The sequence below is a fragment of the Netta rufina genome (assembly GCF_964035555.1).
Source record: "Netta rufina genome assembly, chromosome: Z".
NCBI lineage: Eukaryota > Metazoa > Chordata > Aves > Anseriformes > Anatidae > Netta > Netta rufina.
Window position 1 is genome coordinate 45607350 of NC_140126.1, and position 22886 is coordinate 45630235.

The 22886-nt window shown below is 38.4% G+C and overlaps 1 protein-coding gene across 1 annotated transcript in view; it reads right to left on the bottom strand.

The window, feature by feature from the left end:
• Positions 1-22886, bottom strand: part of ADAMTS19 (ADAM metallopeptidase with thrombospondin type 1 motif 19) — a gene marked incomplete at both ends in the record, with an annotated part of 162348 nt that overhangs the window by 108273 nt on the left and 31189 nt on the right. Inside the window, 4 exons of the mRNA XM_084304756.1 lie at positions 11343-11500; positions 12520-12603; positions 14226-14398; positions 21408-21573. Of these exons, the coding sequence (XP_084160882.1) occupies positions 11343-11500; positions 12520-12603; positions 14226-14398; positions 21408-21573 (581 nt within the window). The remainder of the gene's footprint in view (positions 1-11342; positions 11501-12519; positions 12604-14225; positions 14399-21407; positions 21574-22886) is intronic.

Consider the following 22886-nt stretch of genomic DNA (forward strand, 5'->3'; position numbering starts at 1 on the left):
TTATCTACTAACACATTATTTCAAGAAATTACATTTAGTTAGTGCATTCTTAACTACTTACAGAATTTAGTAAGGTCTTCAGAGAAGGCCTAATTATCCACTTTCCAAATATAAAGTATCTCATTATGCTGTTTTTTTAAAATAAATCTTGATGTGTGGATGGGAAAAACAACAGAAGACATGAAGAAAGAAGGATAGAAAGCAGCAGAGAAAAAATAAAGAAACCAGACAATTTTTATGAACTGTTTGCACCAATCTGTCATTTTAGATAAAGTTAATACTTATTTTAGGCATACTAGTTGGACTTACTTGTCCAAACTGGTTTACCAAACTGGTTTCCTTCAATATATTAGGTTAGACAAAGGAAGAAACAGAAGATAGATAATAGATTTTAGCAGTCTACTAAATCTTCATTGTGGCTTTCGCCCTACTTTCAATTTCCTAACTCCTCTAATGTTCATAATGTTGAAAAATGCTCTGCTAGGTTTGGAAGTGCAGTCTATCTCCTGCTGCCACCATTGATGTAGTTAGTAGGACATAAAAAAAAATTAAGATATAAGACATTTGCGGATTATTGCCCAAGAGACAAGTTATCTTAAAACATTACATTTTATAAAGAACTGTTGTAATTAATTGCACACATGGCAAAATACATTCTCATCACATTAAAAATGCTTTTGTTTAAATAGTACTAAGTGAATAATGACAACACTAAAGATGTTCTTGTCTTTTCATGCAATGGAAAATTTTGAAATAATTTCCACATATAAATTAGGTACATAATAAGCAATTAACACACTTCCTTAAAAGAAAAAAAAGTAAAAAGGTAAATAAAACAATAAATGAAAATCAATTTAGGAGTTAATGAACCACAAGATAATTTACACACGTATTATTCAGTTGGGAATTTTAGCAAATGGACAACTTATTGTACATGCTTTTTCAGGAACTGTTCAGTTTTGAGGGAAAACCTCAACTGCAATGGTATGCACTGGACAGTATATTTTATAAAATCAGAAAACACTAAATTGAAATATTTAAATAGTTAACAGATCATTTATGCTCTGTAAAGTTGAACTGACATTAAATATGATAATACAAATAGGCCTTCTAAAGCTCATGTTTCAGCCAAATTTAAGAAAATGTCAGAAGTGTGGTAAGTGAAGTTTTAAATGAATTGAATGTGTAGCTAACATCTCAAAACAGATATAGAAAAGTGAAGAGGCCAAGGACAATGAAGTCCAATGGCATCTAGGCCCAGCATTACTGTTAAACAATTATTTGGAACAAAATAAGAGCACTGCTGGTAAAGTTTGAAAATTAAATGAGATCTGGTAGAATACAAAGAGAAATGAAGACAAATCAATTTTAATATTTCAGTCATTTGAATAACTTTTTAATGCATGTAACTTTTTAACAGATACAAATTGAACCACGGGAAGTTTCGTCACCACATGAGGAAGAACTTCTTTACAGTTTGGGTGACAGAGCACTGGAACAGGCTGCCCAAAGAGTTTGTCAAGTCTCCTTCTTTGGAGATATTCAAAATCTGCCTGGATGTGATCCTGTGTAACACGTTCTAGGTGATACTGCTTGAGCAGGGGGGTTGGACTAGATCATCTCTGGAGGTCCCGTACAGCCTCAACCATTTTGTGATTCTGTGTAATGTAGCCAAAACTGGATCCCAAAACTTGAATAGGTAGGGTAAAAACAAAAGGACAACATGAGAAGGAGAAGGACAACATGAGAAGGATAACATTTGAAAACAGGCAGTAAGAGTTTTCTTCAAGAGAGTGAACAGTATCCTGTTCACAGTGCCATGTCAAATTTTGGTGCTTAAAATTTGAAAAATATGAAAAGGTCTGGAAAGAGCTAAGAGAATGATTACATGTCTGGGAAACAAGCTTTAAAAACTCTCTTAGTTAATCTAACAGAAAGATGAGTTGTGACTTGATCACAGCCTACAAGTATTTATATAGGGAGGAGCTTTCAAACAGCTCTTTAGCTACAAATGGTAGAAAGAGATCCGTGTTTGAAAGCTGAAGTGACACAGACGAGAAATAAGATGCAATTGTTCATTCTAAAAGTAAGTGAGGCAATGTCTATTTCATAACACAGCTAATGTTCCTTTATTTTATATCTTTGTTTCAAGACTGCCTAGTTTTCTTGCTCACTACAAAAATCAAATGTAAAAATAACTGACTGAATTTAATCCTAGGAACTTACACTAAATAATCATAGTTTTAAAATTGAGTTTAGCTTCATGCAAGGGTACGTAACACAAGGGTACGTAAGGATGAAAGACATTATTGAATGGAACATACACTGCATGGATACTACAGCCCTAAAGAACATGTTGACAGAAACAGATAAATTTATGCAGATTTTTCTCCCATGTAATATTACAGGCTTCATTAACTTTACAGACTCAAAAATCTTGAAGTTATAAAAAAATAATATAGATATAAATATATATATCCCATATAACATATATTTATATTTTATATAAGTTACATATATAACTTAAAATTAGAAAAATAGGTAGATTTTAAGAATATGGAAAACAACAATTTCTAAGTTTTAAAATCAATGTGATAAATACAGGAGAGCTCTTTTGTTTTCTTTTATTAAAAAAAAAAAAAAAAAAGTTTTGATTCTAAGATGCACTCTTTTCATGTTTACATGTTTCTGCCTGCACCCTCAATCCTATTAAAAATAAATAATAGTACGGATATTTGTGGTTCTCATGAACTCCCCTGTTGTGGATGTCAAAAGAAAATAGTAGACACTGTAAAAGTTTGCAAAGAAACCAGGAGAGCTTGCAGTAATTAAATTAGTGATGGAAAAAAGAACTATGAAGACAAAACTGTTCACATAAACTCGTGGCTTCGAGACTGGTGTGACCGGCAGAATTTCGGTTTCTTTGATCATGGGAAGGTCTACGCTACACCGGGCCTGATGGCACCAGATGGGATGCGCCTCTCTCGGAGAGGGGTAAGGATCTTTGGTCAGGAGTTGGCAGGGCTGATAGATAGGGCTTTAAACTAGAGTCGAAGGGGGAAGGGGCTAAAACCAGGCGCGCCGGTGAAGACCTAAGGGATGGTACGCTAGAATCAGAGGGGCTGTGTGCCAGTGAGGTCCTTTGGTCAGATCCACAAGGTGCTGAGTGTAAGGAGACGCACTTGAAATGCTTTTACACGAACGCACGCAGTATGAGGAATAAAATAGATGAGCTAGAAGTCCTGGCCCAGTCCCGCAACTACGACATCATCGGCATAAGCGAAACCTGGTGGGATGAGTCCTGTGACTGGGGTGTTGCGATAGATGGTTACAGGCTCTTCAGGAGGAACAGGCAGGGTAGGCGAGGTGGTGGGGTTGCGATGTATGTGAAGCAGGGGCTGGACTGTGTGGAACTTCAGGTCGGCGATGGCAAAGTTGAGAGCCTCTGGGTAAGGATCAAGGGACGAACGAATAAAGGGGATGTCGTTGTGGGAGTCTATTACAGACCGCCTGGCCAGGACGATAGCGCCGATAAATTATTCTTTACAGAACTAAGAGAGGCCTCGAGATTAACTCCCCTTGTCCTTATGGGGGACTTCAACTTGCCGGACGTTAACTGGGAGTGCCACACGGCTGACACGAGCAAGTCCAGGAGGTTCATGAAGCACCTAGATGATAACTTCTTGGTGCAGGTGCTAACGGAGCCAACTAGGAAAGGTGCCCTCCTAGACCTGTTGCTAGAAAACAGAGAGGGTCTGGTGGGAGATGTGGTGATTGGTGGCCGCCTCGGCCATAGCGACCATGAAGTGGTTGAGTTCAATATTCATGGTGACAGAAGGAAAAGTGCCACCAAAACCTCATCCCTAGATATGGGGAAAGCGGACTTCAGGCTGCTCAGGGAACTAGTCAGCAAGGTCCCCTGGGAAACTGCTCTTGAAGGCCTCGATGTCCACCAGTGCTGGTCACTCTTTAAGCGATGCCTCCTAGAAGCACAAGATCAGGCAATTCCAAAATATCGCAAGTCAGGCAGGCGGGGAAGGAGGCCGGCGTGGCTGACCAGGAATGTTCTAATGGAGATTAGGCGGAAACAGAGAGTGTTTCGCTACTGGAAGGAGGGCCAGGCGTCATGGAAAGAATACAGGGATGCTGTTCGTGTTTGTAGGGAGAAAGTTCGAGTGGCCAAAGCACAGCTAGAGTTGAAGCTGGCTGTGTCTGTGAGAGAAAATAAAAAGGGTTTTTTTAGATATGTAAATGGAAAAAGGAGAACTAAAGAATACATAGGGCCGCTCCTTGATAGGGAAGGTCTCCTCACAGACGATGACGTAGGCAAAGCAGAGACGCTTAACGCCTTCTTTGCCTCTGTCTTCAATGCCGATGATGGGCTTCGGGACCCAGGGTGCCCTGAGCTGGAGGGCCGGGACGGTGGGGATGACAAACTCCCAACTGACCCTGAACGTGTGCGGGATTTGCTACTCCACCTGGATTCCTACAAGTCCATGGGTCCGGATGGGATTCATCCCCGGGTGCTGAAAGAGCTGGCGGATGTCATCGCGGAACCTCTTTCAATTATTTTTCAACGATCCTGGAAATTTGGAGAGGTCCCGGTAGACTGGAAGTTGGCAAATGTTGTGCCGATTTACAAGAAGGGTCAGAAAGAAGACCCTAGCAATTACAGGCCTGTCAGTCTCACGTCAGTGCCTGGTAAAATCATGGAGAAGTTGGTTCTCGGACTTATTGAGGCGCACCTGGGGGACAAAGCAGTCATTGGTCCCAGCCAGCATGGGTTTGTGAAGGGTAGGTCCTGCCTAACTAACCTGATTTCCTTTTATGATAAGATCACCCGTATGGTGGACCAAGGGAAACCAGCTGATGTGATTTTTTTGGACTTCAGCAAGGCTTTTGACACGGTTTCCCATAGGATCCTACTGGACAAAATGTCCACCATACAGCTAAATAAAAACATCATACGATGGGTGAGCAATTGGCTAACGGGCAGGGCCCAAAGGGTTATGGTAAATGGGGCTGCGTCAGGCTGGCGGGCGGTCACCAGTGGGGTCCCTCAAGGCTCCATTTTAGGGCCGGTACTTTTCAATATTTTTATAAACGATCTGGATGTAGGAATAGAGGGTATTTTGAGCAAGTTTGCTGATGACACCAAACTTGGAGGAGTTGTGGACTCAAATGAGGGCGTAAAGGCCTTACAGAGGGATCTGGATAGGTTGGAGAGCTGGGCGATCACCAACCGCATGAAGTTCAATAAGAGCAAGTGCCGGGTCCTGCACCTGGGACGGGGAAACCCTGGCTGCACGTACAGACTGGGCGATGAGACGCTGGAGAGCAGCCTAGAAGAGAGGGATCTGGGGGTCATGGTAGACAGCAAGTTGAATATGAGCCAGCAATGTGCCCTGGCAGCCAGGAGGGCCAATCGTGTCCTGGGGTGCATCAAGCACGGCATCGCTAGTAGGTCAAGGGAGGTGATTGTCCCGCTCTACTCTGCGCTGGTGCGGCCTCACCTCGAGTACTGTGTGCAGTTCTGGGCACCACAGTATAAAAAGGACATGAAACTGTTGGAAAGTGTCCAGAGGAGGGCTACGAAGATGGTGAAAGGCCTGGAGGGGAAGACGTACGAGGAACGGCTGAGGTCACTGGGCCTGTTCAGCCTGGAGAAGAGGAGGCTGAGGGGAGACCTCATCACAGTCTACAACTTCCTCGTAAGGGGGTGTCGAGAGGCAGGAGACCTTTTCTCCATTAACACTAGTGACAGGACCCGCGGGAACGGGGTTAAGCTGAGGCAGGGGAAATTTAGGCTGGACGTCAGGAGGGGGTTCTTCACAGAGACGGTGGTTGCACACTGGAACAGGCTTCCCAGGGAAGTGGTCACTGCACCGAGCCTGTCTGAATTTAAGAAGAGATTGGACTGTGAACTTAGGCACATGGTCTGAACTTTTGGGTAGACCTGTGCGGTGTCAAGAGTTGGACTTGATGATCCTTATGGGTCCCTTCCAACTCAGGATATTCTATGATTCTATGATTCTATGAAAATTATTTTCTTTCTCACTGTGCACTTGCAAGAACTCAGTTTTACAGAGTTGTATTTTACTGTAGTGAAACTTAATAACAAATCTCTATCCCTTTACATTTCAACAGTTTTTGACTGCCAGACCCTGCAACCTTCTGGGATGACCTTGTCATGTAAGTTTTCAGTATTACACATATATACAAAGGAACTGTACTTCCTCTGTGTGTTGTAACTATCAACAATGCTTAAAAAAATCTTGTTCTAGGTTTAGGAAGATTTCTGTAGTCTGCAAATAATTGAAAATGCAACAATACTTAGTAAATCTAAGTCCTGCTTATGCCATTTGCAACTTCTATAGAATGAATCTTACAGTGAAAATGCCTCAAGCATTTTTTCAATTATAGATCATTCAGACTGCAGAGACTACAGATACTGTAGACAAATATGAATAAATGGATGATGTTGTACTGGGTCTGGCTGGAATGGAGTTGGCTTTCCCCACAGCAGCCTATGTACTGTTGTGCTTTGCACTTGTACGTATAATGCTGGCGATGTTTCACCAAAGTTTTGGCTATTGCTGAGCAGCGCTGGAAGAACATCAAGGCTGTTCAAGATTATCTCCAGCCCTGCCTCATCAAATGCCAGTAGGCTGGGCATGGGCAAGAGGTGGAGAGTAGACATAGCCAGGGCAGATGAGCTAGACTGACCAAGGAGATATCCCATGCCATATGACATAATGTTCAGCAACAAAAGCTGTGAGGAGAGAAGGAGAAAGAAGATTTCAACGTCTAAGACATAAACTGCAATATCACGCAGGGATATCATAATGCTGCAAGAAACAAGTCTGAGAAATTCCTAAAGCATGGTGAATATAATTTTTGGTCACATTAACTTACAAAAGCAACTACGAAAGGTGCCCCTACTAGACCTGTTGTTTGAGAAGAAATGTGAGATGTAAAGGGACATGCTACACTGGGTGATGAACTGGCTGAATGGCAGCACTCAAAGAGCGGTAGTGAATGGGACTACATCTGGCTGGTGGCCAGTCACTAGCAGTATCTCCCAGGGCTCAATTCTAGAGCCTGGTCTGTTCAACACTGTTATCAGAGATCTGGATGCAGGAGTTGAAGGCATCCCTAGCAAGTTTGCTGACAATACTGATGTGGCTCTCTGGAGGGACAAGAGGCTTGTGGAGGGATCTAGATAGATGGGAGCATTGGGCAAACATCAGCAGCGTGGAGTTCCGCAAAGGTTCTGCCAGGTTCTGCACCTGGGGCAGTGTGAGTAATGCCAGACACAGACACAGGCACAGGCTGGAACAGGAGTGGCTGGAGGGAGAGCAGCTCAGCAGAAAGGGACCTGGCGGTGCTGTTGACAGCAGGCTCAGCATGAGCCAGCAGTGTGCCCTGCCAGCCAACCATTTGGCAGCAAACTGCATTTTGGGGTGCATTAACCACAGCATAGCCAGCCAGTCTGAAGGGATGATTTGATTGCTCTGTGTAGCATTGGTGCAGTTCTGGGCTCCACAATGTAGAAAGGATGTTGAGACACTTGAAAGGGGAGAGTAACAAAGCTGGCAAAAAGGCTGGAGGCAGGTCCTGTGAGGAGAGGCTGAGGACACTTGGGTTGTCCAGTTTGGAGAAGAGGAGGACAAGAGGCAACCTCATGGCTTAGCAACTCCCTGAGGAGGGGAAGGGCAGAGGGAGGTGCTGGCCTCTGCTCCCTGGGAACCCATGGCAGGACATGTGAGAACAGCTTTGCCACAGGAGGTTCCAACGGGACATTAGGGAAAATGTCATTTCTGTGAGGATAGTAAATCACTGGAACTGGCTTCCTGGAAAAGTGGTTGATGCCCCTTGCCTGCTGGTGTTCATCAGGATAATGCCCTTAATAAGATATTTTAACTTTTAGTTAGCCCTGAAGTGTTCAGGTAACTGGACTCAATGAACTCAAGTTCCTTCCAACTGAACTATGCTAATTTCTGATTATTTTTTTTTCCACAGAGAAAAATAGTTTCTGGTATGTACATGTATATCTCTAAAGTAATAGAGCTAATTTATAACTGTTAATGAGATTATTTTACCAGAAGAGTCCTTAAAATAATTTGTCTTAATTCATACATACTCCTTAGATCAAGCCTCCCTTATGCTTTCTAAATACACTATTCAAATGTTACCTGTCTGTCTTCCTTTTATTTTATGACGCCATATTTTAAAGTTGACATTACTTCATCAGAATAATGTAATCCAAAGGAAATCACAGGTATCATTGCAGCCTACCTGGGCAGCAGAGAAACTAAAAGTTGTTAGGAAAAACTGGTTTGGCTTTCAGTTTTCCAAAAGAAATGCAAAAATAATTCTTGAATAGTGCCTAGTTCGTTAAAGGGTTATGATGGTTCTTTGACTGTTTAATAAAAATCTCTATTATGCTCTTTATAGTCAACATTAAATATTAGTTCTGCAGAATAGTGATAGTACCTTATTTCTAACTCTTTTGGTTACAAGAACACTTGCTGTTCTATTGTCATGTTAGACAAAAGGGAGGTGCGGGTAAATTTTAGGCAGTCTGCCAAAGAATGTGTTAGATAATTAAAACCTTACATTTTTACTTGTAATATTGGTGTTCATCTTTCTAAACAAAATTATTTCTCTCAATAAAGCAGGTCTGCTGTCCATAGCTGTTTTTAAGTTATGACAAAGGAGCCTGTTATGTGTTTGTAAAACAGAATTAAGACTCTGTGAATTAACAAAACACACAAGTGTAGCCACACATGGGGTTAGCTATACCATAAACCTGATGATGTGCAGAGGGAGCCTGGATTAGCAAAACATTCCCACAGTCAGCAAACCGCACTGGTATGATTTATTAGCAGCTAAAGCAGCTCTGAGATGGGAGGCAGTATAGCCCAGAGAATAACACCACTGAAAAAAAAAACAAAACAAAAAAACTTCAGAACAGATCTTTAAATCCTGACTCCAGTGCTGACTTACTAACTGACCTCCAACCAATCACTTCCCTGCTCTTTGCTTCAATTTCCTTAACATTAATCAGAAATCCACCTCAAAAAAAAAAAACCATTAAAACTGACAAAGTTTAAGGCAATGCAAATCAGAATATCGTTACTAAAAAGTACATCAGATAAGTGTGTCTTAAAGTATGAGTAGACTTTCCAAAAGTCAGAAGCTTTTCTAATATTTAGAAATGCTGCCTGAAATTTAAAAAATGTCTGTGGTCAAACACACTGGTTGCTAAAAACATCTCCAGGCATCTTGACTGCTTTAACTAACACCTCATTTGCATCAATTCAGAACTCTTCTATCTCTTCCCATGAAGGCTGATTAAGGTAAAAATGGAAAAATGAGACGAAAGACTTGTGAAATTCTTTATTTCATAATGCATTGCTGTTGACATACAGCTAAGAAGTTCAGCCTAGACAGATTGAAAATGTGTCTAATGTTCTGCACTTGACCATTAAGCTGAGACAACAGACTGGAAGATCAGATGTGGGAGAACAGCCAACTTTGTCAATGTATGGCATAATAATTTTTACTCTCCTGGCAGTGCCAGAGGTGTTGGCTTGAAGGATTTAATGCTTCTTTAAGTTGCTGTTGAAGATTCAAGTACTGCAACTTATCAGAGTAAGGAGACAGGTAACAGGTCACTCAGCAACCCCATGCTTACAGCAATCAAACAGTATGCAACTGATCAATTGCCTTTCAACAATCACAGCATACACTGAGATTCAAGAACCTCTGCTCCCCTTTAGCACTGTTCATTAACCTGCTGCCATGTTGGGTACTTGTCCATTCCTCATGCCGTAGCAAGCTCGCACTTTCCTACTACTCACACTTTTCCTTCTCCATCTAGACTTTCCCCACCAACTCATCACTGCTATTAAAATCAGTCTGGGTCTTAAACTGATAAATTCCCTTCCAGAATGCCATCCCAAAGATGTTTGCTGATAAGCTAATGAAAATTTGTTACAGATGCCATTATCTGCTTTTCTTATTTCTTGTATTTTACATAGTAGTTCACAGGAATGTGAGTGAAAGTCTACCACTTAGCTAATACACAAATGCGTAACAAAAACTCACCCGACTCCTCAAAGAAATAACAATCCATAAAGCAGACAGAACACAATATATAGTGGATGGAGATTAACAAGAAAAGGGTGTGGGCTTTTTTAAGGAAAGGTAAGCAATCAAACAGCAAAAGTGGCAATAAAACAGTTATCACAGAAAACAGCTGGACTTCAGCATCCGCTGCTTGCAGCATGTGACTTGCTGTCCAAAGCAGGGAAATTTAGGTGTGCATTTTTTTTTCTTTTTTGGTTCATAAAATTGAAATTTAGATATTGGGGTACTTAGAACGTAGCTTAATTTTATTAAATGCATATAACTCACAGTGAGATTGCCCTGAATAAATAGCGTAGGATTTTAGGATGCATGTAACCAGTTAGCATGGTATAGCACAACAGTATTCTAATGTTTATTTGGAAGGGCCATCTGAAGATCATCCAGTCCAACCTCCACTGCAAAAATGGGACTAAGCCCAACTCTATACCAGTTAGAACATCATTCTCTCCTTCTCTTTGGAAAATTGCTGTAGACTGTACTGATACATCAGACTGATGTAGGCTAATACTGATACATGAAGATGCATCCCCCTGGATTTAGAACCTAAATCCACTGCTTTGGAGGAAACAGGTAAGTTGAAGGCATATTTCTTTCTGAATGTGTGAACTGCCTGGTAGAGTTATAATGAACTGCAGATCTGAGCTCACAGCCCTGTGACTAAAAAGAATGTACTGTGTACACTATATACCTTGAGCACACAGTGAGACATACTGGTTCTATATCCATTACGGGGAAGTACAATACAGTAATATGATTAATGTCATGCTGATCTAGTCCCAGAAGGTCTAAATACGCTTTTGTCTTTTGAATGAAAGTATCTGCATGCCTGTGTGTGCTGTCTCTCTTAAATGAATGCAGGTGGAAAGAAGCATTTGTCCTATAGACAAAGAAACATGAGAATGACCTATCTGTAAATTCAGATATTTACCAACTGGAACTAATGCTTTCTAAATGATCTTTACCACCCCTTTAGTACCTCCTTCTGTTCTAACATTTCAGACTCTAAAAAAAAAAATCAATTAATGTCAATTGTTTAATTCTGGAAAGAAGCCTCAAGATGCATTCTTTGTCATTCAATACCAAAGTCTTGCTGTATTGATCATCTGTCAACTTACTTGATCTATTCTTGATCCATAATATTCTTATTATGCCTCTCCCCATTTTTCAGTGCTTATTCTGTATTTTACCTTGTGATAAGTATAGCTGCATCAACTGAAGACATGTCTTCTCCCCAGCTTGTTGACATCTCTAAGTGTATATCATTCTTCTTGCCAAACTCTTCATGTTGCCATTTACAAAAACTTTCCAGCATTTTTTCTCCATGATGCCCAATATACATATCTGCCTGGAAATAAATATATACATATATATATTGTTAAAACTGTGATTCTGTAAATACAATTAAGGACTTTCTTTAACTGGAATAGCAAAAGTATTATTTTCATGGCACAGTGCACACGTAGAAGAAAGATGGTTTCTGCTTCTGAATTTAAAACCATTCTTTCACATTAAAGTTGCACATGAACACTGAGATGCAGATCTGGTCACCTAATATCTTGTCCCCTTTAACTGATGATTTTTCACTACACAAAGAGAAGAAAAAATTAATGATGTGAAGATGAACATGAAGAAGATTTGCACATGAGACTTCTACACTTGCTGTGAGGACACTGAAGAAAGAAACACTTTCTTACTCACTGGATTTTTATTTTTTTTTTAATTTAAAACATGGCTAATGGGTTGCTTTTTTCTTATAAACTAACTGAAATATGAATGAATTCCCTTAATACTTTGTAGAAGTGAAAACACATCAAGTTGATATTTTCCTGAAATATGATATAAAACCACACATTCCCAAAAAAATGTCAATCAGCTGTGACATCAGCTACCTTGTCTTTATCCAGAAAGAAAGAACAGGATTTGGGATGATGTCTGAAAGGTGCAATGAAAGAACAGTGCTATACCATAGCAACTTTCATTTGTCTAGTGATTGGCTGACAAAGAACATCAATTCTCCTATGGTTCACCCGGTTAAAGATTTTTTTTTTGCATTGAATTACATGAATTTGAAAAAAGCAGAACATAAATTTTGTAAATATATAGCCAATTTTCATATGATTTTTTTTTAACTGACTTTCAGCTGCAAGCACAGAAAAGTTTCAATATGTACAGCACATAGATTAGGAAACGTGATCTTTACTGGGGCTGCCCAGCACTGTAAATAATTACATAAATAAAAATGTAAAAGCAAACTGAGAAAATCTGTCAGCCATTGAAGTGAGTGAATATTGCTAGACTTCACAGAGCAAAAAGTTAAAGTATCATTACCTTCTACAGACTAACACAAAGATAATGCATACTTACCGGAGTTTCATGAAGGAGGACAAGCTTAGTAACCCGAAGATTCACTTGCAGTCCAAGGCTCTTGTGCTGGAAAAGGTTAAAAACCTAAGATAAAAAAACAGTAAATAAAACCAGGTGCTTTTATTGCACTGTAGTCTAAAAATATCAGAACTCAAAGAAGTTGTAAAATTCGAATATTTTAGTGTGACTGCTTTAAAATGACTACAAAGCATTAATATATCGTGTGTTGGTCTTTTGAAAGGAAAGTAGAGCGTAGGTGCTGTTTTTTCTGGGAACACAGAAAAGATTTTTCCCCAAAAAGGTCATAGCCCCTTTTTAAAGTTTATCCAGTTCTCCAAACACTTAAGCATGAGATTCAACAGGGCTAAGTGCAGCATCCTGCGCTTTGGTCACAACAACCCCATGCAATGCTACAGGCTTGGGGCAGAGTGACTCAAAAGCTGTGCAGAGGAAAAGGATCTGGGGGTGCCTGCACATGAGCCAGCAGTGTGTCCATGTGGCCGAGAAGGCCAACAGCATCCTGGTTTGTATCAGAAATCGTGTAGCCATCCCCCTTTACTCTGCTCTGGTGAGGCTACACCTTGAGTACTGTGTGCAGTTTTGGGCCCCTCACTATAAGAAGGACATTGAGGCCCTAGAACCTGTCCAGAGGGGCTACGAAGCTGGTGAAGGTCCTGGAACACAATTCCTATGAGGAGCAGCTGAGGGAACTGGGGTTGTTTAGTCTGGAGAAGAGGAGGCTCAGGGGAGACCTTATTTCTCTCTACAGCTACATGAAAGGAAGGTGTGGGGAGCAGGGGGTTGGCCTCTTCTTGCAGATAAATACTGATATGACTAGAGGGAATGGCCTCAAGCTTCACCAGGGGAGGTTTAGGTTGGAAATTAGGAGAAAATTCTCAGAAAGAGCAGTCAGGCATTGGAATGGGCTGCCCAGGGAGGTGGTGGAGTCACCATTCCTGAGGGTATTTCAGGAAAGCTTAGTGGGTAAGTTTAGTGGGTAATATTGGTGGTAGGGGTATGGTTGGACCAGATCTTGGAGCTCTTTTCCAAGCTTAATGATTCTATGATTCTAAGAGTACACTGTTCATAGGAAAATTCCTATTCATTTAAGTGTAGGATCATGGCCATAAGACTTCTCTTCAGGGAGAATAGTTGAAGTTTTTATTTTTATTTCAGTTTACTCTACTTTTTCAGGATAATCTTTCCTTGTACATTACAGATGCTAGTTTTCACTGTTTTAAGCACCAAATGAGTGCAATGAAGTTATAGCTGGGAGGGGATGTAATGCATTACCCTTTTCTTTTCTTTTTCATGCACTGTTTCATTCACACAGTCCTAAATGTTGTGTGTTTTTTTTTCCATAGCAAGCATAGAATATGAGAAATCATTCGATACACCAACTTTTCCAATAACACAGTGTACTTCTAACCAAAAAATCACCTCGGTCAGCTCCCATTTTCTGGCCACACTAATGATGATATAAAACCACATGGTACAGACAAGTCTGAAGCATCATGGTTTTTTACTGCAAAACACATGGATTAAATCTTGACTGCCATGGCCATGTACTGACTGCCCCTTTATAGGTGCTCAGTCAGAATAATTAAAAGGAGCAATGAAATCAGACCACTAGGTATGCACTAGCCTATGCACTATGCATGTATGTATGTTTGGGAAAACACCAAAATTAATTTTAAACTTCCTACCATGTTTAAGATGGTTAGAATAAACCTTCTGGCAGCATCTGTTCCATGATACGAAACCATAGCTGGATCTGCCACCACAACAGTTTCTATGTTGTACTCCTGAGGTAATTTGTAAGAGTATCGTTTTCCTCTTCCACTTTCTGACACTTTCTGATTCTTGGATTTTCTTTTATCTGCAACATAAAAATATTTCTTGATGAATTCACCCTTCAAAGTACTTCTATGGTACTTTTAGGATTTGCTACCTGTGATTAGGACATCACTCTGACTGTGTGGAATGTAATACACGCTTATTTAGCACTGCCAATGCAATTAGGCTCAGACTGAAGGCCTGATCTACATATGAATGTTAGTTCACACCAGAGAATCAGGATCAACCACCCTGCTCAAATAAAATCAGGCAGATTCTTTGCATCCTTTCACCTATCACGTTTATAAACTAGTAAATGCCTCCTAGATGGTTTGTGAGAGAAAGCTACATTAATATTAGGTTTAGCAGAAAAGTAGTCTCACTGAGACCGAAGAATTACTATCTGCTCATTTCCATAAATCAGAGACAATATTTTCATGCAATTGATGTATCTTAGTGTAATAGATGACAAATACAGATTTGGTACAAAAATAGTATAAAGAAAATATACATTTCACTGTTTTGTAAAGATGAAAGAACTTTCTAGTGAATCATATAAAGAATATGTAGGCTACAAGTTTGTCAGAAAAAAAAAGTGACATTTCAGTTACAGGATTAACATACTGATACAAAGTCAGTGTTGCTATAAACAGCTAATACAAAATAACAAAACAAAATCCAGGTTTCTTCTAAACCTGCAGAAATCTCCAAATCTTAAACACAGTACATTTACAGCAAGACAGAAGTTGCTGCTTTTGTTAATTTTAAATTTTATCTAAAAAAAAAAAAAAAGACAACATCCCCATTGTTAATTTAATACCTATGGAAAAAGTAAAAACTATTTACTCAGAAACATTTTGAACCAGAAAGTGGTCTGATATGCATACAACAGTTAGCAATGCTTTTGAAATTAATTTCATCCAAAAACAAAATATAAAATGAAAACCCTTGTGGTAACAGTCAAAATCTGGTAGATCCTCTCAGAAGACATAAAACTTTGTGGACTGATCTCATTGAAGTCACTGAAATTAAATGAAATTTTTTCCAGCTTCTACAATGGAATATTGGTCTCTCTGTTTACAAGAAAAGTGATGCTCAAGATGACAATTATAAACACATGTTCTGGAAACAATCAAATATGCAGAAATTCTAAGGAAATGTTTTGCAATTAATCAGTCTCATCTTTAATAGCAAAGTTCCTTCAGTTCACTTTATAACACAAGAATATTCTCAAAAAACAAGTCATTTTTCAGGAAAGTGCTGAAAAATCACCTTTAAAATAACTTAAAGTACAAACTGACTTTAAAATATAAAGTATCTGTGTAAGAAGGACCCATGATTTAACATAAACATATATGTATAGCATAGATTAATTTTAAATATAACATATATATACTTTTGCATGTAAATAGTATAATAAAAGTACTATAGTACTTATACTGTATGTACTAAGAATCAATGCTTCAGAAATCTTCTGTAGTCATTTATTGAGAGTTGTGTACGAGAGTGATTTAGGCCAGCCTATTACATTTTAAAAAGACTGCTGTACAACTAGTGACAATGTAAGATTTGCAAACACAGATAAGTATACAATATTATTTTTTATATGAAAATCTCCATATAATCTTCAGAAATAAATAAAATATTTGATGTTTGATTTCCTAAGTAGAAACAGATACATTCATAAACTAATATTAATTTTAGCCTCTCTCATTTTGATACTTCAAACATTTGTTTAACCTCATATGTACAGCTAGCCCCAAACTTTTCTTATGTTTGATAACTGTATTTGTAGCCTAGTTTATAAAACATTATATATGCTTTTGTCGCTCTTTGGAGAATTGTTTTTAATGAAACTACAGTGTCAGGATTTGCACCAAGAAAACACACCCTATAAGCTATATAACCAACCTATCACACAAACCTTTAATGCTGCAGGAATAGGCTATAGCTCTATATTTAAACAGTAAACACATTTGAGTTAGAGAAGATCTCTCTTGAGGCATCTGGTCAATCCCGATTTCCTCCAAGGAGCAGTGATTGATTCCTGTACAGTTTCCAACCACATAGTTTATTCATTGTTCACTTTTTTCTCACTAACTATTGGTTGAAAAGTTTTAATATCAACATGGCTGTTCTGAGAAGTTCGTTAACTTACTTTTTTAAAGTTTTAGCTAGAGATCTACTTGTTCAGAACTGACAGTGAGCAGCCCACTATTTAATACAGCATTGTGCTAAATACTAAGATCAACACAGCCCCAGAAACTGTTGAATCCTCTTCAGGATTGTAGTGGATGAGAAGACTGTTCAGCTCCACAGACAAGCTGGCTGCAAGGGGCAGTGCCCCTCATTTGTCTCAGATATCTGCCGGGTTAACAAACCAAAGGACAATCTGTTCTTGGCCAGTCAACCTTTTCCAAATTGCTGGCAGAATTCCCAATCATGTGAGATCTCATTTATCTGAAAATTTTAGCTCTTCCCCCAGACCTTTAGATAAATATAATTGGTAATTTTGGCAGCAGTTGCGTTCAAACGACTACTGTGATTGCTGTCATATGCAGGCAAAACAGGCATTAGGCAAAAACACTTGATTTTTCATACATTCATAAACAAGTAAAAATTGCAAAGAACTGCTCATTATTGAAGGTATAGTAGATAAGAAACAATAACTCCTCTAAAAAATACCTGTATCAATAATGTCTGTACCAACAAAATAAAAGTCAGATTAACTGAAAAAAAAATGCTACTTCAAATTAAAGATGTATAATTCAGCTCAAAACTTACCCTGGCAAAAATTCTACAGGAATGTTCTGTGCATTAAGACTTTGATTTTTGCTACAACAGTAAAAAAACATGAAGATTTCATACCAATGCATTACTTAAACTCACTATTTGTGATTGAAAGAAATCTAGAAATACTCCAGTACTAGTGCTCTAGCAAGAAAGCTAGAAAAATTTGCAAGTATATTTGACATTCAATAGGCTATAAACCAAAAATAACAACACACATTAACAAAGCTAAAAAATTCCTCCTTCCCCACCCCCCCCAAAAAAAAAATAATAAAAAGGACTGAATATTGAGCCACTGTAGCACCAGATTGTGTAAAATACCTGAGTCAACATCACGAAAAAGCTAGGACTACAAGACTCCTGGACACTTGCCAGCCTTCATGCACAGGAGCTTTCTCTGTGTACACCCACTTCTTGCCCAGACCAGAGGGCCCACCACCATCCCTCCCTATGCTTTGTATTTCCCAGGAAAAGAAGATGAGTACACTAGTCATACAGAAATTGCAGTATGGTGAATAGCACTCTGGCTGAATATCAAAGAGCTTATGAAGCCATACACACAGCTGACCATAACTCTGTTTTAGTTTCAACATGGATTTAGAAGTCTTAATGCAGAAAGACAACTTGCTTCTGACCAAAGGAATGAGAATCAACACCTCAAGCAGCACCACTCTCTTCTAGTGCAATCTCAAAACTCTAGACCCTATGATCAAGATTATTTATGCATAATTTCATGATTATCAGATAAAAACTGCATTTAGAGTAAGAACTAACATAGCTTTCCCAGCTAACAGCCCAGTCTTCATCCCATAAAGTCAAACTTCTGCCTTTGATCCAGTTTCAACTTGGATATTTTTTTTTCTGCAAAAATAACATCGCTCCAAGTGCACAGTCTACTCATAACTCAGAAAAACAGCATATTGCTGATTGTCAGCAATGTAAAAGAAGTGGCTTCCAGTCTCTAAAACACAGAAGAGATACAATATTCAATATTCAATGCCAGCATGCTCATTCATTAGTCTGTGTGAAAAGGAATGAACATTTTAGAAGATTATCTCTCCCCTCCACCCGTGAACCCTGAGTGCCTTATGGATGTGCCATGACCTCGGTAAACTCTAAAATCAACTTCAGGCTGCAACAAGTGCTTCATACTAAGCAGAAGGAAAAGAGCTTAGTTTTTCAATGTAGACCTTTGCTCTAATAGTAACTGCTTCTTTTCTGATTTCTCTGTAACACACTTCTAATCTAGTTTGATTTTAAATGGGCCATGTGGTACAGAAGGTGTGGAGTGTCAGGTCTGTGTATATGCAACTGGCTCACATACGTAAATAAATCATACACTCATGCAATGAAAGGATATTCAACACATTCCCACAAATCCAGAAAGCATATGTTTCCATCAGCATGATTATCTCCCTCCCCCAGCAAGTAAGAAAAAAAACCACCCCATTCACAAAAACAAGTTCTTTGTTCTCCCCAAACAAGTTCCCTTGTGCAGCATCTTTCAATCCAGCCTGCAACAGCTACAGACAACAAACAATACCTTCTTTGATTGCCTCCTTTAGTTCTGCATGAAAAGCCATTATATCCAGTAGTTATCTTTCAACACCTCCAGTACTGACATTCATTCCTTTTAATAATTACAATTCATCATTGGCAATATATATTTGCTTGATATGTAGCCAGTCTTTGAGATCAATTTGGCTCAAAACCAGCAGCAGAAATACCTGTTCCAGGACACCTATTCTGACACAAATACCATAGAAGCAGGAGATCCTGCTGTCAGACAGATCCATACTGCTGAGAAGTTGCCAGACTGCCAAGAAAACATTTAGACTGTGTCACACAGCTACAACTCTACACAGGACAGCTGCATGAAACCTAAGCATATCAGTGCATATCAGTGTGCCCAGTATTTCAGCTGTTTTATCTGTCTTATTAATCTACTTAGTTTAGGATTTGACTTAAAGTTCTCTAATATTGCTGTAAAAGCTCTTTTTTTTTTTTTTTTTTTTTTTTTTTTTTTTTTTTTTTATTGCTAGGATTCACCTTTATGGCTGTACCCATAGCATGAATTTTCTGGTGATATTTGCTAGGGGATATCACACCACCAAACTGCTCCTGGCATAGACAGCACTTTTATCAATATAACTTACTGCAGCTCCAATAAGTAAAATAACCTGTAATAGCACAGTGAGACTAGTACTGCTAGTGCAACAGAACCAGATAGAAACTGCAGACATTTAAAACCCCCTAGCGAAAAGATTACACCAGCAGATGCTAATCAGTTATGCACAGCTTAAGTTATTTTGAAATTACATGCTAGTAATAAAGATAATGAAACTTATTTCAAAAAAAATATTTGAATCTCTGTTGACAGCCTATTTGCACCAAGTCAGAGCCTTGGGCATAAGATTATCAAAACAGAGTAAGCTGACTTTTCCATTTTAGAGCACAAGAGAAAGTGAAAGGATGACTGGTAATGAACATGACAGAAAAATAATTTCCTTACAGAGGAGTCTGCACTTTATTCATTTCCATACATATCACGGATTGCTGTTTATGAGATGCCTCTCTCCCCTTCCCTACCTGCATGTGCACACACATGCACACTTTTCATTTTCTCTGTTTCTCTCACTCTCAAACACATGCAGGCACACGTGCTCTAATTCACTTAGCACTAACAATGATCATAAGAATATCATAAGAATAACCAGCTTTACATTACGTAGTGACAACTTTTCTTAATATAGAAAATTTTGCTTTTAGATAAGCAGTGGTAATGTAATACAATGTCAGTAAGAGAAATACAGAGCCTGGTGGAGTAAGTTACATGGCATTTACTTAGTTCCTCTTAATAACAACAACAAAAGCCTTGCTTTGCCAATTCATTTTTTATTTCAACCTTTGGATGGAAGCCTAATTATAAAATACAGTAATTCCAGAATGTAAAAAACAAACAAACAACAACAAAAATAAACCTGTCAAGTCTACTCTGTAACCATATAAAACAGACAGTGTGCTAGAAATGTTCACGAGGAACCACACAGCTAAATAATAGTTTAGGCTGGAAGGGATATCCAGAGCTATGTCAACCCCCGGCTCCAAGGTCTTTTACGAGATATTTCCAGCAACATTTTATAAATCACTGAGGATGCAGACTCCATGGACTCTAAAGGCATTGCCTGATGAGGATTTTCTTCCATGTGTCCAACTGAAATTGCCCAGAATGGTACTTAGAACTGTTGTCTTTCATCCTGTCATAGACTTTCCTTTCTCTAAGGAAAGTCTGGCTCTAATTCTCTGTACAGACACTATCAGCACCTGAAAACTGTACTTTAATCCACCCTTCTTTCTTCACCAGTTTGGAAGAACAAATTTGAAGGGAAGAAATTTCCTACTACCTCACCCCAAATGACATAGATTCCAGCTCTCTAGCCATACAAGGCTCCTCTGCTATTTCTCTACCATTTCTCAATATTTTTCTTTTACAAGGTTAGGAGACATGAAGGAAAAAACAAACAAACAAACAAACAAACAAACAAAACTAATTTCACACAACAGCATTAAAAATATCCTCAGCTCATGCTGAGGATATCTAAAAGGCTAAGATGTCCACTCTCCTTTGAAGAAAAGAAACTGATGATGAAACAAGAACAACAGAGTATCATCTTTCACAAAAGGCTTTTTTTTCCTCCCCAGTGAACATAACTATCTGATCCCTATGCACCAAACTTGGTTGAAACCCTTCTACTTGAAAAACTGTTTCTACCCTCCATTAAGGTTGTATCACAGAGTTATTTTAAGTGGCAATCGTAAAACAAGAACAGTGTTATAAAGATCATTTACATTCAGTGTCAAACTTATTTGGAAGTTCAAAACATTAACAACTGAAACTGGAATGAACTTTGCTCATGTTTTAAAACTGAAAATTGAGTACAAGCACTGCACATAGCAAGCAAAACAGCAACTACCAAGACAATAGAGAGGACAAAGAAATAGGTTGTAATTGAAATTAAAAATGGCCAAAATGTTTCTACTTTCAAATATAATCAGTCATTTAAGAAGCAGTACTAACTAACAGTTCCCTCTTCTGAGGGGTGAAACTGCATCCTTAGCATGCCATCCTGAAGTCCATCATAAGTAACTACTACAAGAATAATCAGATATGCTTTTGTTGGTTTTGTTGCCTTTAACTATTATCTACATATCTTAGAATATGTCTACTACATTAAGTCTGTTCAGTGAGATTTGTATATTACCTGTAACAACACCACAGTACTGATTCTGAGAAGCTGGCTTTTCAGTTATTTTCTCCTCTATGGACCTTTTTCGTCTGTACACCCTGTGTGCATGACCTGTCACAGCCAAAGTGCGATTGAGTGGCTCAATAAATATGAAGTCCTCATTAATCTGTATAAACCCCATCTGCAAAGGAAAACAAAAGGAACACATAAGATAAGAATTAAATAAACTATATAATTGTGCACACAGTTCTGCAGAAGTAAAATACACACACCACACACACACCAAAAATACACATGCACACACACACACAAAGCTCCATTTAAGAAAACCCTTTGTTTTAGTAACCTTACTAGCAAGGTGACTACCTTCATATTTTACAAGTCCTTTTACTTCAGTTGCATAAATTTCATTTATTTCAATGAAATGTGTGGGTGGGTGGCTACATGCCAGTAGCAGATGCTCAGTAAAAGATCTGGAATGTTAAAAGCTTGCTTTGGGAGACCCACAGGGTCATTTAAATATGTACAGCATGTACAGAAAAGTCTATACACTAGCTCTATAACTCAATGTATTGTCAAATTTTTTGATAATTGTATTTAATGAAAAAGCAAGAATAATTTAGGCAGTAAGAATACATCCTGAACATTTATGAAGCTTGAAAAAACTAATGACTCCTTTTGCACATTTTTAACTTAAGTAAGTAGGTAAATAAATAAGCAAACAGACAGCAATTCCTCCCAGGTTACCAGCAGCTAAAACAGAAAAACTTTCTATTATAGCCATTTAAATGGTTAGCTTTTTTTTCCCCACCGTGTTTATGCACAAAAACAGACACAAAAATCTAACATACTACATGCACACCTAATACATGTATGACAAGAGTTTGGTCAAAGTTAAAATAAGCAAACAAACAAAAACTTACTTATATAAATACCATCCAACTCTAACTCAGCTTAAACTACTAAAGTCCCAAAACACACAGGTTCCTATCAGAGTCACTAATGCTCAGTGCTCATCTTTTCTTTTTCCCCTTGAATACACGATCAGTAAGACTGACAGTGGAATTTACCATTCTCTAAACTAAAAAAATGTATTAAACAGTCTTACTACAAAAATAAAAAACTGTATATATGGCTAAAAGAATCGAAGAACTCTTCTGTATATTTCCATGTAGTACAAATACACAAAAATAGAAAATAAGTTTGTCTCTTCTGGAATTATGTAGACATCATTATCATGTTGGATATTCTGCCTGACATTCAGATAAATCAAAAAGAAATTCTGATCAAAGTAAGAAAATAAAATGAAATTTTATATGTCTTACAAATTATGACTTCCTTCAAACCAGTGTTTACTTTAAGAACAAACACAAGAAAACAAAAAATCTCTCTTCACTTTCACATTAAATAAAAGCAAGTACAGGTTTTTAATTTTTCAGTCAGACACACTAGCTGTAGAATCCTGAACAGCTGTTGGAAGTTCATCATTAACAT